The sequence below is a fragment of the Oncorhynchus mykiss genome, chromosome 22 (genome assembly GCF_013265735.2).
Source record: "Oncorhynchus mykiss isolate Arlee chromosome 22, USDA_OmykA_1.1, whole genome shotgun sequence".
NCBI lineage: Eukaryota > Metazoa > Chordata > Actinopteri > Salmoniformes > Salmonidae > Oncorhynchus > Oncorhynchus mykiss.
The window spans coordinates 4,889,910-4,907,056 of record NC_048586.1 but is presented as its reverse complement, the minus strand read 5'-3'; the positions used below and the strand labels follow the sequence as shown (position 1 = coordinate 4,907,056).

Sequence of the window (17,147 nt, the reverse complement as noted above, 5' to 3'; positions counted from 1 at the left end):
AAGTAAGGGATAATAACGTTGCCAGCCATCCATGGCAATGGAACATTTAGAACGAACACATCTCAACCTGAATTTTTCTGAGGAGACTGCGTGAATCAGACCTTCATGGTCGAGTGTCTGCAAAGAAACCACTACTAAAGGACACCAGTAAAAAGAAGAGACTTGCTTGGGCCAACAAACTCGAGCAATTAGACATTAGATCGGTGGGAATCTGTCCTTGGGTCTGATGAGTCCAAATTTGAGATTTTTGGATCCAACCCCCATGTTTTTGTGAGACGCAGAGTAGGTGAACAGATGTGTAGTTCCCACTGTGAAGCATCAAGGAGGAGGTGTGATGGTGTGGGAGTGCTTTGCTGGTGACACTGTCTGTGATTTATTTGGAATTCAAGGCACACTTAACCAGCATGGCTACCACAGCATTCTGCAGCGATTCACCATCCCATCTGGTTTGCGCTTAGTGGGACTATCATATGTTTTTCAACAGGACAATGACCCAAAACACATCTCCAGGCTGTGTAACCCAATTGACATGGTTTGAGATGAGTTGGACCAGAGAGTGAAGGAAAAACAGCCAACAAGTGCTCAGCATATGTGGGAACTACTTCAAGACTGTTGGAAAAGCATTCCTCATGAAGCTGTTTGAGAGAATGCTAAGAGTGTACAAAGTTGTCATCAAGGCAAAGGGTGGCTGGCTACTTTGAAGAATCCAAAATATAACAGCACTTTTTTGGTTTCTACATGATTCCATATGTGTTATTTCATAGTTTTGATGTCTTCACTATTATTCTACAATGGAGAAAAACCCCTGAATGAGTAGGTGTGTCCAAACGTTTGACTTGTACTGTATGTCAATCATTATTTTAATATGTAACAACACCCATGCCAATATTTCCTCTAAACACCGGCTTCCCGGGCATTATCACTTAAATACATGAGGCTGCACTGGATTGGGAGAAGGCAACTTAGCAAGACTTGTAAACTAAGTGTTGGATTGCTTGAATGAAAAAAACTACTACCCACCTCCCTACTGAACATTAAACTCAAGATGAATACATTTCATTTGTCATTCACAAATGGATTTGAATAACATTGCAACACAATATGAATACCATAAATATGATTGCATTCAAAGCATATCAAATGTGCACATTTCCGGTGGGGCTATCTAACCCTCACCAAATGATGAGGAAAAGGGAAATATAGGATGGGTAGGCCTAATGTTGCAGTATTCTAGAGTGTGACACGTTCCCCTGATAATATGTATTTTATGTACCTTGTTTACGTTGGCTGTTTTGCATTTAGTCAGTCCAAGGAACTGCTTCAGGTAAAATAGAGGCAAAGTGGACAAAAATGAAAGAGCCCCCAAGTCCTCCACCCAATTTTGGTTATTTGGTAACCCAGCGCTGGGTAAATATTGTGTGAATAACCCAACATGTTGGGTTGTTGGAATTACTCAAACATAGGTTAATTTAACCATCAGTTGGGTGTTTTTTTACTTTCATGCTTGGTTGACCTAGCAGCTATGTCTTTTTGAATGTAATCCTTAGGTTATTTTCAGGAGAAGTGTCTTATTAGGGGTGTGGCTTTCAGATAGATCTAATTGGCCACCCATGAGAGTAAATGTGACCGACCGGCTAAAATCGGTCTTATGTAGCAAAGTCTGAAATTGTGTTTTTTACATTGGATAAATGTAGACACTCAGAGCTAGGGTTGGACATTTTGGGGAATATTCAGAGGGGGAAACTTTCCGTGGGATTTAACGAGAATATATGGGAATTAACGGGAATATATGCAATTAATATTAATACCATTTAAATGTAGATGTTTTTTGCATTGGATATATTTACCATATCATATAGAGACAGAAACATAAACCTTTTACCTTATCATAAGTAGACAGAATTGCAAATGATTGAATCCTTTCAATAGACATTTTAAAAACAATTTAGTTACGAATTAATATTGAAGGATCCCCAATGATCCATTGGATCTCCCAAAAACGTTTTCAACATACACCTGTAAAATGATAGTCTAAAAACTAATGCTTTGGTTGTATTCCTCTCAGGCTTCCATGTCTTCTCCCTTGACCTCCTCAATGTCCACCTCTTGAACATCAGACTCTGAGGCCTCATCTTCAATGTCATTTTCCAACCTTGTTGAGGATGGCTCATTGTCAGGCTCAAAAAGCCTTAAATTTTCTCGGGTGGCCACTAATTTTTCAACCCAGGTATTGGTCAACCTGTTGCGTGCTTTGGTGTGTGTGTTCCCAAACAAGGACCAGTTGCGCTCTGGGGTGGCTGATGTTGTTGGGATTTGGAGGATGATGGAGGCAACAGGGGAAAGAGCCTCAGATCCACAAAGTCCCTTCCACTAGGTGGCTGATGAGAGATATTGGCACGACTGCCATGTTGCATCTCCATCCCAAAGCCCTTGCTTGGAAATGGACTTCGCCAGACTGCCAAGAACCTTTCCCTCATCTAGGCAAAGGTGACGTGACATGGTTGCGATGACACCATAGGCCTTGTTGATCTCTGCACCAGACAGGATGCTCTTGCCAGAATACTTGGGGTCCAACATGTACGCTGCGGCGTGTATGGGCTTCAGGCAGAAGTCTAAAAGCTTTTTGATGTATTTCAGAACTGCAGTTTCCTCTGCTTGGAGCAACAGTAAAGTGGGCAGGGCAGTACAGATTTATTCTCATACATCTGCAAGCAGAGTCTGAACATCAGACAGGATGGCATTGTATCCCTCGATCCATGCAATGGCTACTGTTACAGGTTTCAGGCTGCTTACCACTCTCCCAAAATACATCATCCAAGAGGAGCCTCTTGATGAGGCTGTCCATATTGGCAAACTGTGATATGGCCATTTCTTGGAGACACTCCTTCCCCTCCAGGAGACTGTCAAACATGATGACAACATCACCCCAATGGATGTTGCTGGGCAGCTTCAATGTGGTGCTCATATTCTTATCACTTTGCTTGGTGAGGTAGATTGCTGCTATAACTTGATGACTTCACTTACCTAACCATTTTCTTGTCTCTCTTGTAGTCTGTATCCATTGTTTTCAGTGCCATGATGTCCTTGAGGAGTATATTTGATGCATGAGCAGCACAGCCAATGGGTGTGATGTGAGGGTAGGACTCCTCCACTTTGGAACAAGCCACCTTCATGTTCGCAGCATTGTTGATCACCCGTGCAAATCTGTGGTCCAAGGTCATTGATGACTGCCTTCAGCTAATCTGCAATGTAGAGACTGGTGTGTCTGTTGTCCCTTGTGTCTGTCCATGTCTGTGCTCTTGTAGAATACTGGTTGAGGGGTGAAGATGATGTAGTTAATTATTCCTTGCCCACGAACATTCGACCACCCATCAGAGATGATTGCAATACAGTCTGCTTTCTCTATGATTTGCTTGACCTTCACTTGAACTCTGTTGAACTCTGGATCCAGCAAATGAGTAGATAAAGCATGTCTTGTTGGAGGGGTGTATGCTGGGCAAAGAACATTCAGAAATCTCTTCCAATACACATTTCCTGTGAGCACCAGAGGTGAACCAGTTGCATACACAGCTCGAGCAAGACATTCATCAGTATTTCTCTGACTACATTTCTCCATTGAGTAAAACAAACTACTTATTCCAGGAGGACCATGAGCTGTTGCTATCGATAAGGTGTCTGACTCATCATTTTCACCTCGAATAGAAGTAGAGGGACTTTTGTCAGAGGTTGCATGTTATGAGCGCTGAGGGAACTTTATGCACTTGGCCAGATGATTCTGCAGATTTGTTGCATTCTTCACATATGATTAGGCACAGTATTTGCAAATGTACACAGCTTTTTCTTCTACATTAGCTGCAGTGAAATGTCTCCACACATCAGATAGTGCCCGTGGCATTTTCCTGTAAATACTTGAAAAAAAATGAGTAAAAAAGCCCAAATACAATTCCATGTACAGATAAATAGTTAAGCAGTTAGATTAATTAACTCATTTGTAAGATAAATGTTTTAAAATTAAACATGTATGGAAACAGGTGAACAGGCAAGCTAAAACATGGTAGCAAAAACTAACTAGCATAAATTGGTAACAAGTTAGAAATGATTTAAACTCACTTTGCTGTTTTATTTTACTTTTTATTTTTTATCTCAAATCGAAGTTTATTTGTCACGTGCGCTGAATACAACAGGTGGAGGGAGACCTTAGAGTAAAATGCTTACTTACAGGCTCTAACCAATAGTGCAAAAAAGGTATTAGGTGAACAATAGGTAAAGACATAAAAACAACAGTAAAAAGACAGTGAAAAACAGTAGCGAGGCTATATCCAGTGGTGAGGCTAGAAAAGTAGCAAGGCTACATCCAAACACCGGTTAGTCAGGCTAATTGAGGTAGTATGTACATGTAGATATGGTTAAAGTGACTGCATATATGATGAACAGAGAGTAGCAGTAGCGTAAAGAGGGGTTGGCGGGTGGCGGGACACAATGCAGATAGCCCGGTTAGCCAATGTGCGGGAGCACTGGTTGATCGGGCCAATTGAGGTAGTATGTACATATGTATAGTTAACGTGACTGTGCATATATGATAAACAGAGAGTAGCAGCAGCGTAAAAGAGGTGTTGGGGGCACACAATGCAAATAGTCCAGGTAGCCATTTGATTACCTGTTAAGGTGTCTTATGGCTTGGGGGTAAAAACTGTTGAGAAGCCTTTTTGCCCTAGACTTGGCACTCCGGTACCACTTGCCATGCAGTAGTAGAGAGAACAGTCTATGACTGGGGTGGCTGGGGTCTTTGACAATTTTTAGGGCCTTCCTCTGACACTGCCTTGTGTGGAGGTCCTGGATGGCAGGCAGCTTAGCTCCAGCGATGTACTGGGTCGTACGCACTACCTTCTGTAGTGCCTTGCGGTCGGAGGCCGAGCAATTGCCGTACCAGGTAGTGATGCAACCAGTCAAGATGCTCTCAATCTTGTAGCTTGGCAAGTCAGTTAAGATAACATTCTTATTTTCAATGACACAGTGGGTTCACTGCCTTATTCAGGGGCAGAACAACATTTTTTTTACCTTCTCAGCTCAGGGATTCGATCTTGCAATTTCTTGCAAATAACTATTTACTAGCTAACAAAAAATGATGTATGCATTATAAAATATATTCACCCCACGCAGTATTGTAATCAAAAGCATGTAGTCCTTGGCTCAGACAGTGTAGTAGTGTGGGCTCAACAGCATCTCATTAGTGTGCAAGATCTTGAGAATCAGCTGTACATGTGATGCAAAAGTGCACTGCACATGTGATGGAAGAATGCACTGTGCATGCAGAGGGTTGCAATTCCATTGAATGGAGGATATTTTAACCAAAATATGCCACAAGACCTAGAATTGCCTTATGTGTATCCAACATAAAATGGTTCACTGTTGTAAGCTAACTTTTTTGATGAATTTGAGCTAAATTCCCAGGCTTTACTGCCCATGGAACATTTCTGGAAAAATTCAGTCAATTTATCGGACAGTTTCTGATCCTTTGCAACCCTACTCAGAGCTACAAAATGTTATATCATACACAACAGTTGAGGAACAATGGGAAGTAATTTTGCTTTGAAAGTTGATAAACTTGTAAACTCACTTTTGAGAAAATTGTCTTTGAATGTTTTGGAACTACTACTGGAGAGCCCTTCTTTGTCTACACCCATTCAGCATCTCTTAAACTTTATCCCCACCCATCTCTTTAAGGGTTGATCCGGGTGTTCTGTACACACAGCAGTCAATCACCCAAGCTAACTTGCTATCTACTTCCAGACACAAATGAGAGAACAGCACACTGAACTTGCTCTAGCAGAGCTGGTTAGGCTATTATGTTATCTAGAGTGTTGGTGACTGCAACTGTGCTGTCCGATTATCTGTTGGTAAATTCAGAGCATTTCACTCTCTGAGAGTTCAGAGCGTGCAATGGACACACAATTCTGCGCACTGGCACACTCAGACAATAGTATTTTGTTAAAACATGTAGCTAGGAAGGTAAACAATGAACCATAATCCCAACTCATGATGTTACTACCCTGCATGAATCTGCAGGTAGCTAACCAACCAGGTTCAATATTAGCTAGCTTAGTCAAGCTAATTTCTTTGAGAAACAAAGAATAAGGTCATACACGTAACGTTAGCTAGTGAGCCAGCCAGCTAACGTTAGCTAGCTAACAGTACACCTTAACTTGAAATGACTACTTTCTGTCAATTTGTAATATTTGAAAATGTAGCTAGCTAGACTATATTACACATATACATCATGGATGGATGTGTCTCCTGTGCCAAAATTTTTTATTTTGATAAAAGTAAAAAAAGTTTACGTTCAAACGGCACTCCTGTGAAGAAGTTACCTGCGACATACGCCTAGTTTCCTGAAACGGGTCACAAATGTCATTCCCATTCATCATGTTAAGTTTACATATAGCAAATGTGATTTGTCCTTAAAATTTTAAGCTTTTTACACATTCTTCTAGAATTTTAAGATAATGTATTACATGTTATAATATGGTGGTATCTAGCCCAACAATGGGATTTACATAGGCTTTAAGGAACCTCGTACACTTCTGTAAGCCTCATAGAACAACAAAAATGTCAATGTTCAACCTTAACGTGACAACTATACAACAGAACAGATGAACAGGAATGACATTTACTCTCACAGGTGGGTAAAAAGAATAATCTGAAAGCTACACCCCTACTAAACTACACGACCAGTCTTCTGATCTGACACGCTAGGTCATATCTCAATAACCCAGCACCAATAACCCAGTATCAACAATGGAACCTTTCTATTTTTTAAAGAAAACAACCCAACTAAGTGACCCAATGCCTGCAAACCAGCTGTTGGGTCAACCAAACAACCCAGAATATTTTAGTGGACTGCATTCCCTACCTCCCTCATGTTGTTTTGTCCGTTACACACGTCTACAAGCTTTTGTATTACTTTTGTTGCAAGATAAAAACAGACATTTTCATGACAAGAAGTGAATTGCTGCAAAGCAAAGCTTGCAATTATCTTCCTTCTAAAATTGCTATAGCTTCACTACTCCATTCAGCTGTATCAAACATTGACTTTAGAACATCAACTGTAGTGTTTTATGTAGTAGTTATTAGGGGATTTGGCTTTTCTTCGTTGAGTTGCTGTTCCATGTAGTTTTTTTTCTATATTTGATGACACTGTCGTTTTGTATTATAATCAATCAAATTTATTTTATATAGCCCTTCGTACATCAGCTGATATCTCAAAGTGCTGTACAGAAACCCAGCCTAAAACCCCAAACAGCAAGCAATGCAGGTGAAGAAGCACGGTGGCTAGGAAAAACTCCCTAGAAAGGCCAAAACCTAGGAAGAAACCTAGAGAGGAACCAGGCTATGTGGGGTGGCCAGTCCTCTTCTGGCTGTGCCGGGTGGAGATTATAACAAAACATGGTCAAGATGTTCAAATGTTCATAAATGACCAGCATGGTCGAATAATAATAAGGCAGAATAGTTGAAACTGGAGCAGCAGCACAGTCAGGTGGACTGGGGACAGCAAGGAGTCATCATGTCAGGTATTCCTGGGGCATGGTCCTAGGGCTCAGGTCCTCCGAGAGAGAGAAAGAAAGAGAGAATTAGAGAGAGCATATGTGGGATGGCCAGTCCTCTTCTGGCTGTGCCGGGTGGAGATTATAACAGAACATGGCCAAGATGTTCAAATGTTCATAAATGATCAGCATGGTCGAATAATAATAAGGCAGAACAGTTGAAACTGGAGCAGCAGCACAGCCAGGTGGACTGGGGACAGCAAGGAGTCATCATGTCAGGTAGTCCTGGGGCATGGTCCTAGGGCTCAGGTCCTCCGAGAGAGAGAAAGAGAGAAGGAGAGAATTAGAGAACGCACACTTAGATTCACACAGGACACCGAATAGGACAGGAGAAGTACTCCAGATATAACAAACTGACCCTAGCCCCCCGACACATAAACTACTGCAGCATAAATACTGGAGGCTGAGACAGGAGGGGTCAGGAGACATTATAATGGTTTTGAGTAACCATTTGTCCTGTATCTTTCTGTCCTGTATCTTTCTGTTGCACTATGGTGGCAATCTAACTGGTTTTCTAACCCACTTCTTGCAGTCCAATATAAAGCAGTGAATGGTCCCCGGGCGCCCAAGGTGACCATGATGCCTACCACCGCTGTAGGGAAGAAGCTGGATCTCTCCACACTGACAGAGGAGGAGGCCCAGCACGTGTTTCAAGTCGTCCAGAGAGACTTTGACTTGAGGAAGAAAGAGGAGGACAGACTGGGGTAGGCAAACCCCTTTTCATTTGATATATTATTGATCCTTTTGTTTTTCCTTTTATTTGAACATAGAGGTTTGTTGGTTCACAAAAAAACACATCTCTACTTTGTTGAAATTAAAGCAAAAATTACCAAGAGCTGGACTCATACAAAAGGCAGGGGCCTCTTACATGTTTCAATTTAAGAAGTTTGTTATTTTTTTGTTGCCAAATTATTGGTTTGATTTCAGTATGTTATATTGAAGTAGTATGCAAATATTATGCATATTGCTATATATTTGCTATTCATCGCTATTCTGTCTACCAGTGACTGATCTCGCCTAAGAATTAACAATGTCATATCTTAGTAACAATCTAATTGAGTTACTGGATAGGTTGAAATGTCAGAGGTTTACTGCTCTGTAATTTGGAACAGCAACTTTAAAGATTACTTACCATGCAGGATCAATCAGTTATTCTTTATTCCTTTCATGTCATTATTTTTGATACATTTGACTATATATCGGAGTCTATAGACATTACATAAACTTTGAATAGGGATTATCATTCCACTTTGTTGAGGGAATCATTCTTTCTACCCAGAGAATAGCAGAGTTGGGTCCAGCTGACAAAGGCTACTTTTGAATATATCCACCATTGAATTTACACTGTGTGACCACGTGGATTAATAGTGTAGATTAGTGCAGATCAGGATATTTTGTTGGTTCAAACGACTCTCCAGGAGACGTGTTAATACTTCTCATTTTAATTGCAGTTTTCTGTAGACTGGGATTAGGACTGACCTCAAGGTTCACATCAGTCAAATGCATTATACAGTACATACTGTACATACTTGTTGTTCTCTTTACTCCCTCTGATGATGTCAACCAAGCGTGTTAGACTAACGTGAAATTAACTAAAACCTTGATGCCTGTGATGGCCTTTGATTTCAGGCATTTGAATTCTTCAAATCCATTTTGATTTCCATGTTGATACAATGATAATCCTACAATGTTAACAAGACGTTAAAGCAATGTCCTTTCAACCTGTTTGTACCCAGTGGGTAGGCATGATAGTGAACACTGATAGAGGGCCTTTATATATCTAAGCTCTACTGGGATGCCTGGTAGTGAGCCACAGATCACATGACCTGTACTGTAGCCCAGGCGTGTAATGCCAGATAATTGGCACATTTCTGATGTCCCAGTGTGTTTTTCTCTGGTAGAGATGGAGTCTACTAGTCAGCTGACTGGGCAGTTCATGATATTATTCCATAAAGGCAAGGTTGCATGATACAATTGTGGTTTGACACTCACATTTGTTTCACTTGAAGGTTCACCTCACTTGTATGGCGTTAATTAAACAAAATATGTCAAACACCTTAGAATATTTTACAAAAATGCCCTCCCACATCATAAAATGCCAATCAATTGGTAAAAACTTAAACTTGTGGTAAGATGCATTGATTCTCATAGGAGTCAGGTCAGCGCTAGCAATGTTATGAAGAGCATTGACTCTCCCTTCTCACGCTGTGTGGGTTTCTAGGTAATGAGTCTCAGGACTATCTGTGCCATGCAGGAGTCAGCAGACGATGTGGACTATGTCCAGACTCCGGGATGCACTGCTCGACCTAGCCCGGCCATCATATGACTCTCTGGAGCGCCTCTGATGGTAGGGAGAGATAAGCATGATGGGATGAGGATAATGGGACCTTCCCTGGCTGTGTCATGGATTTAGTTCTGCTGGGTTAGGTCTAAATCTTGCTCATCCAATATGCAGAATTGGACAAAGTTCCATGTAACCGCTGGTCCAGGGTCAGATTTGTTTTGATCCTCGTAATGGTGAAGGTTAGGATCTGGGGTTGAATAATCGGTTAGTCAGTAGGTTTGAATCTAATGAGCTACTAATTGCATGGATTTGTTACTCAAAGGGATGCACAGTGCTTATGATGTGTTCAAACGCCATGCAAGACGGATTTATGCAACGGTCTTGACCTACCTTAGATTTGCTTAATGCCTTACCTTTGTTTCTTTACCTCTACCAATATGCAGTATGCAGATCCTAAACCAACCACTTGGATTTACACTTTTTGACATCACATCTAGGCTTCTGATGGAGTATATACCATGTTGGATTCCTACGTGACTCCAGTTGATCAGCAAACAATCAATCCTGATCATCCGTGGATCACTATCACTTAGTAGCCTAATATAATTGTAGACAACATGCTATGTCTGATCACACCAGAGAGGTATCCTACAAAGCAAGCTAGATCTACTCAGGGTTTTCTAAAGCTAACCAGCTTCAGTTAGCTTCACATTCCAGCTCCAGCTTCATCCATACTATGACAGTGGATATTGCTCGTCCGCCTGCCTCTGACTCTAGCAGGTTTGTAACTGTGCGTGCATGTTGCACATTGCTAGTCGAACGCCAAACTCTTCATTGAGACAATGTTGAAACGTTTATCCAAGGGCGAATCAGTGCCACATTTTCATTTGTGCAGGCTATGGTGTGAAATAGGCTTTTAGAGGTGCTGTCTTTATTTTATTACTTATCAACTTTGGTGTACTTATCAATGCACAAGCACATCGATACAATTATTTTATTAAGTCATACAAAAGTGTTACTGTGCGTGAAGTTTAAAATACATTGTCATTTCTAAATGTGTAATGGGATATATTTTAATACTAAAACATTTTAACACTTTTTTTATTTATTAATAAAATATTCAATCAGTCGTCTTCCTCAAATGAAGGGGATGATGACGCAATCTTTGCAAGAGGGAGGGAATCTGATTTCATTGATCCTTAACTTATGGCTCAGTCATTTCATTCAGGATTAAGTGGAGTTCAGTGTCGTTTAAAACGAGCATGGCCTTATTTCTATTACAGCATATTGGATGACTCATTCATTATCCATTCACCCAGTTCAATGTAACAGCAATAGGTTTAGGCTACTACATGATACTCAAATTTTCCCTATACCTATCATGAGGTTGCTACAATCTAGCCTATGAATGAAAGTATACAACGCAGGTGAACACAGGTCGAGAGACAAATTTGATGTGCTTTCTAAATGTTCCATTGCCATACTGGCTGGAAATGTTCTTTTCCCTAGCTTGCTAGCTAGCCAACTACAGCTAACTTACAATCACATCAAACAGTGCAGACAGAATAACAACAGTAGCTGCATTTGCATTTGTTTTAGCTGTTTTCTAGTGACATTTATTTGGATATATCCATACAATGAGCTAATGAGGCCAGGCGATTTCGCATAGAAAATGTGCTCTCTCGTCAGGAGAGTGTTGTATCATAGGAGCTAGCCAATAACACAGTTTACACAAACAATAATGTAATTATTAGTCCAACAGTTGCAAACAAGAGTTTCTATTGGACAAATTCAGGTCTTTTTTATCCCCGTTTTGTTCAGTTTGCTTTTGTTTTAAGAAATGTTTTTCAACAGAATCGGAATGAATACACCCCTGATCACGCGTAAACAGTTCCCTTTCAAAACAGCCACATTGTATTCCTTCTTTTCCCTTTGCTTGCGGTCTTCAATGCACAACAAATCAGCTGTATGTGGCCAGGCGAGAGAACCTTTCCAAGCCAAACCTCTACAAACAGCCTACAATGTAATAGCATAGCTAATAGAACTAACACGTCGGTAAACCTGCTACAAACGTGCAGTAATGTTAGTGTACAATCAGTAAGCAGTTACAACGGCGAGACCCAGTGGCAATAAATTAGTAAAACCAAAAGCTTAACGTTACGTTGACTTGGAACAGTTCCAGTGTTGTGTTGGAAAGTCATAGCCAGCTAGCTAACATAGCATCCCTCTGTTTGAGCACAGTGTTTCAGTAGGCTAAACTAACTAGCCGCATTTGCTAGCTAAGTACAGTTGAAGTCGGAAGTTTACATACACTTAGGTTGGAGTCATTAAAACTCGTTTTTCAACCACTTCACAAATTTCTTGTTAACAAACTGTAGTTTTGGCAAGTCGGTTAGGACATCTAATTTGTGCGTGACACAAGTAATTTTTCCAACAATTGTTTACAGACAGATTATTTCACTGTATCACAATTCCAGTGTGTCAGAAGTTTGCATACACTAAGTTGACTGCCTTTAAACAGCTTGGAAAATTCCAGAAAATCATGTCATGACTTTAGAAGCTTCTGAGGAGGTGTACCTGTGGATGTATTTCAAGGCCTACCTTCAAACTCAATGCCTCTTTGCTTGACATCATGGGAAAATCCAAAGAAATCCGTCAAGACCTCAGAAACAAAATGTAGACCCCCACAAGTCTGGTCCTTCCTTGGGATCAATTTCCAAACGCCTGAAGATACCACGTTCATCTGTACAAACAATAGTATGCAAATATCAACACCATGGGACCACGGAGCCGTCGTACCGCTCAGGAAGGAGGCGTGTTCTGTCTCCTAGAGATGAACGTACTTTGGTGCGAAAAAAGTGCAAATCAATCCCAGAGCAACAGCAAAGGATCTTGTGAAGATGCTGAAGGAAACGTGAACAAAATAATCTATATCTATTCTACCCTGCCTTTCTAAGGTCTTCGAAAGCCAAGATAACAAACAGATTACCGACCAGTTCGAATCTCACCGTACCTTCTCCGTTATGCAATCTGGTTTCAGAGCTGATCATGGGTGCATCTCAGCCATGCTCAAGGTCCTAAACGATATCATAACCGCTATCGATAAGAGACATTACTGTGCAGCTGTATTCATCGACCTGACTAAGGCTTTCGACTCTGTCAGTCACAACATTCTTATTGGCAAACTCAACAGCCTTGGTTTCTCAAATGGCTGCCTCGCCTGGTTCACCATCTACTTCTCTGATAGAGTTCAGTGTGTCAAATAGGAGGGCCTGTTGTCCGGACCTCTGGCAGTCTCTATGGGTGTCCACAATGATGTCGCTCTTGCTGCTGGTGTTTCTTTGATCCACCTCTACGCAGACGACACCATTCTGTATACCTCTGGCCCTTCCTTGGACACTGTGTTAACAAACCTCCAAACGAGCTTCAATGCCATACAACTCTCCTTCAGTGGCCTCCAACTGCTCTTAAATGTAAGTAAAACTAAATGCATGCTCTTGAACCGATCGCTGTCCGCACCCGCCCGACTAGCATCGCTACTCTGGACGGTTCCGACTTAGAATATGTGGATAACTATAAATACCTAGGTGTCTGGCTAGACTGTAAACTCACCTTCCAGACTCACGTTAAGTCTGCCGATAAGAATGCGGTGATTGACAGAGTCGAAAGCCTTGGCCAGGTCGATGAAGACGGCTGCACAGTACTGTCTTTTATCGATGGTGGTTATGATATCGTTTAGGGAATAGGGTGCCATTTTGGATGTCTTTTATCGATGGTGGTTATGATCTCGTTTAGGGAATAGGGTGCCATTTTGGATGTCTTTTATCGATGATGGTTATGATATCGTTTAGGGAATAGGGTGCCATTTTGGATGTCTTTTATCGATGATGGTTATGATATCGTTTAGGGAATAGGGTGCCATTTTGGATGTCTTTTATCGATGATGGTTATGATATCGTTTAGGGAATAGGGTGCCATTTTGGATGTCTTTTATCGATGATGGTTATGATATCGTTTAGGGAATAGGGTGCCATTTTGGATGTCTTTTATCGATGATGGTTATGATATCGTTTAGGGAATAGGGTGCCATTTTGGATGCAGTCCTTGTTTTTATTCCTCTATGTGAAATGTCCTTGTTACGTAACCCATTGTAAATGGATTAGCTGCTGGTTCCCATGTGTTCATAATGAATAAAAAGTTATATTTAACATGATAAATGCCATGTCTGGTTTTTAAACTTGCATGTCACGTATATTTTACATTAAGCATTTGAATGATTGTAATTCTTCGGTAGTAACATGTAGGATGATTAATCGTAGATATATTGATGTTCTACAGGTGTTTGCGAATGCCTGGGTTGTGCGTGTGTGCGTGTGTGCCCACATATGTACTGTACATGTGCCTTTGTGCATATGGCCTTATTTGTGTGTATGTTTGGGTTTGAGAGAGAGAGACAGAAAAGGAAGGAACATAGCAGAGAAAGAAGCACCAGTTTGGCACACGCCCTGCCCTTTGGTCAGAAATCTAACCTGATCTAATCAACCAATCATTCCTGGCATACTCGGAGCTCTTTTGCAGATTTTCAGAAATCCCCCAAGTTCCCCGATGCCATGATGCTGACCTCTGCTGCTCCACATGTCTCTATAACTTAATATAGAGAAAATACAAAAATACACAGATGCACAGTAGCAATAAAACAGGACTAACGGTCCATTTTGTGTCCAGATTAAACTCCCATGTATCCATATTCAGTGTGGTTGTTTGTTGTGGTCAGAAAGCTTTAGCTACAGTCACAGCTATACAGTAGGCCTAAGCATGCTTGGTTGCAGTTGCTGATGGTCTATGTTGTCTAGGCCATGAGTGTCTCCATGGCTCTGTAATGTACGTGGAATTTTCTTTCCCGTTGTAGAGAGGAACACAGCCATGTCACAGTCACAAGGCCAATTTTAGCCAGACTATTTCAATCTCTGAATGAAAAACAAGATTCTCTCTCTCTCTCCTCTCCCCTCTCCTGGTCTGTCTCTTTCCCAAAACACAAACAACTCACTGTCTCCTCTTCCTTTCCAAATTCTGCCACACACTTTGCCAACGTCTTGATCCAGCTATTTATTCTCCGTGTTCTCTGTTAAAGTTAAAGCTGTTTTTGTCATGATGCTTGTTGTTGATTAAGTCCATTAACTAGTGGAATCTGGACACATTGTTACTCATGTGGATTCAATCAGTTTTAGGCCTAGTCTCTTAGCACTGAATAAGACATAGAAAAATGGGGTTTGAGAGATTGGTGTACTGGTGTACCTCTGCTCTCTATGTGAAAATAGTCTATTGTGAAGAATATTAACCACAAATCATGGAGCTTATAACAATGGAGCTTATTCATCACTGGCTTACTGTCCTTAACCCTCTAAGGTCGATGTCCGTGCCCCGCGGAAATCTAATTAGCATAATAAGAACATTCCCATAAAAGTCCATCAGCTCGAGAATTTTTTTTTTTGTTGCATTGGATGCATCTGCAGTGAAAGGTGAAAGAGCTAGAGCGATGTATGTCAGACCATCCTGATAAAATCAGTCTTCTCACAAAATAGTCTGTAGCGTCCGAACGGTTTGGCCTACAAAACGAATATGACCCCTCTGTGTGAAGGTGACTCTCACGAACACCTACATGTCTGTTGTTTTGTTCTAGGAAGCCCACAGGCATCACAAGACTCGTCTGAAAGTCCCCCAGTACCAGTCAAAACAATTATGGAAGTAAACAGAATATGGAGGCTGTTTAGTGACAAATATATGGGGTTAAATACATGTAAAAAAAAAAAAAAAAACTAACAAATGTTTCCTGATCTTTCTTATAGCTTTCAGATATAAGAAGAAACGTTTTCAGCAAAAAAAGAAACGTCCTCTCACTGTCAACTGCATTTATTTTCAGCAAACTTAACATGTGTAAATATTTGTATGATCATAACAAGATTCAACAACTGAGACATAAACTGAACAAGTTCCACAGACATGTGACTAACATAAATGGAATAATGTGTCCCTGAACAAAGGGGGGTCAAAATCAAAGTAAAAGTCAGGTTCTGGTTTGGCCACCAGCTTCATTGGGTACTGCAGTGCCTCTCCTCCTCATGGACTGCACCAGATTTGCCAGTTCTTGCTGTGAGATGTTACCGCACTCTTCCACTATGGAACCTGCAAGTTCCCGGACATTTCTGGGGGGGGAATGGCCCTAGCCCTCACCCTCCGATCCAACAGGTCCCAGACGTGCTCAATGGGATTGAGATCCGGGCTCTTCGCTGGCCATGGCAGAACACTGACATTCCTGTCTTGCAGGAAATCACGCACCGAACGAGCAGTATGGCTGGTGTCATTGTCATGCTGGAGGGTCATGTCAGGATGAGCTTGCAGGAAGGGTACCACATGAGGGAGGAGGATGTCTTCCCTGCAACGAACAGCGTTGAGATTGCAGGCAATGACAACAAGCCCAGCCGATGATGCTGTGACACACCGCCCCAGACCATGACGGACTCTCAACCTCCAAATCGATCCCGCTCCAGAGTACAGGCCCCGGTGTAACGCTAATTTATTTGACGATAAACGTGAATCCGGCCATTACCCTTGGTGAGACAAAACCGCGACTCGTCAGTGAAGACTTTTTGCCAGTCCTGTCTGGTCCAGCAACAGTGTGTTTGTGCCCGTTGTTGCCGGTGATGTCTGGTGAGGACCTACCTTACAACAGGCCTACAAGCCCTCAGTCTAGCCTCTCTCAGCCCATTGCGGACAGTCTGAGCACTGATGGAGGGATTGTGCGTTTCTGGTGTAACTCGGGCAGTTGTTGTTTCCATCATATACTTGTCCCGCAGATGTGATGTTCGGATGTACCGATCCTGTGCAGGTGTTGTTACACGTGGTTTGCACTGCGAGGACGATCAGCTGTCCGTCCTGTCTTCCTTAAGCGCTGTCTTAGGTGTTTCACAGTAGCAATTTATTGCAATTTTATGGCCACATCTGCAGTCCTCATGCCTCCTTGCAGCATGCCTAAGGCACGTTCATTAATTTATTTTTCTCAGGTTTTCGCCTGCCAAATCAGTTCTGTTATACTCACAGACACTATTGTAACAGTTTTGGAAACTTTAGAGTGTTTTCTTTCCAAATCTACCAGTTATATGCATATCATATCTTCTGGGCCCGAGCAGCTGGCAGTTTATTTTGGGCATGCTTTTCATCCAAAATTCCGAATGCTGCCCCCTACCCTAGAGAAGTTAAGGCAC

The 17,147-nt window shown here is 41.6% G+C and overlaps 1 protein-coding gene across 3 annotated transcripts in view; it reads left to right on the top strand.

The window, feature by feature from the left end:
• Positions 1-17,147, top strand: part of LOC110501274 (melanophilin) — a 123,947-nt gene that overhangs the window by 10,916 nt on the left and 95,884 nt on the right. For all 3 annotated transcript variants that reach the window (XM_021578697.2, XM_021578696.2, XM_021578695.2), the window contains exon 2: positions 8,134-8,305. In XM_021578697.2, coding sequence (XP_021434372.1) covers positions 8,178-8,305 — 128 coding nt within the window. In that variant the 5' untranslated portion in view covers positions 8,134-8,177. The remainder of the gene's footprint in view (positions 1-8,133; positions 8,306-17,147) is intronic.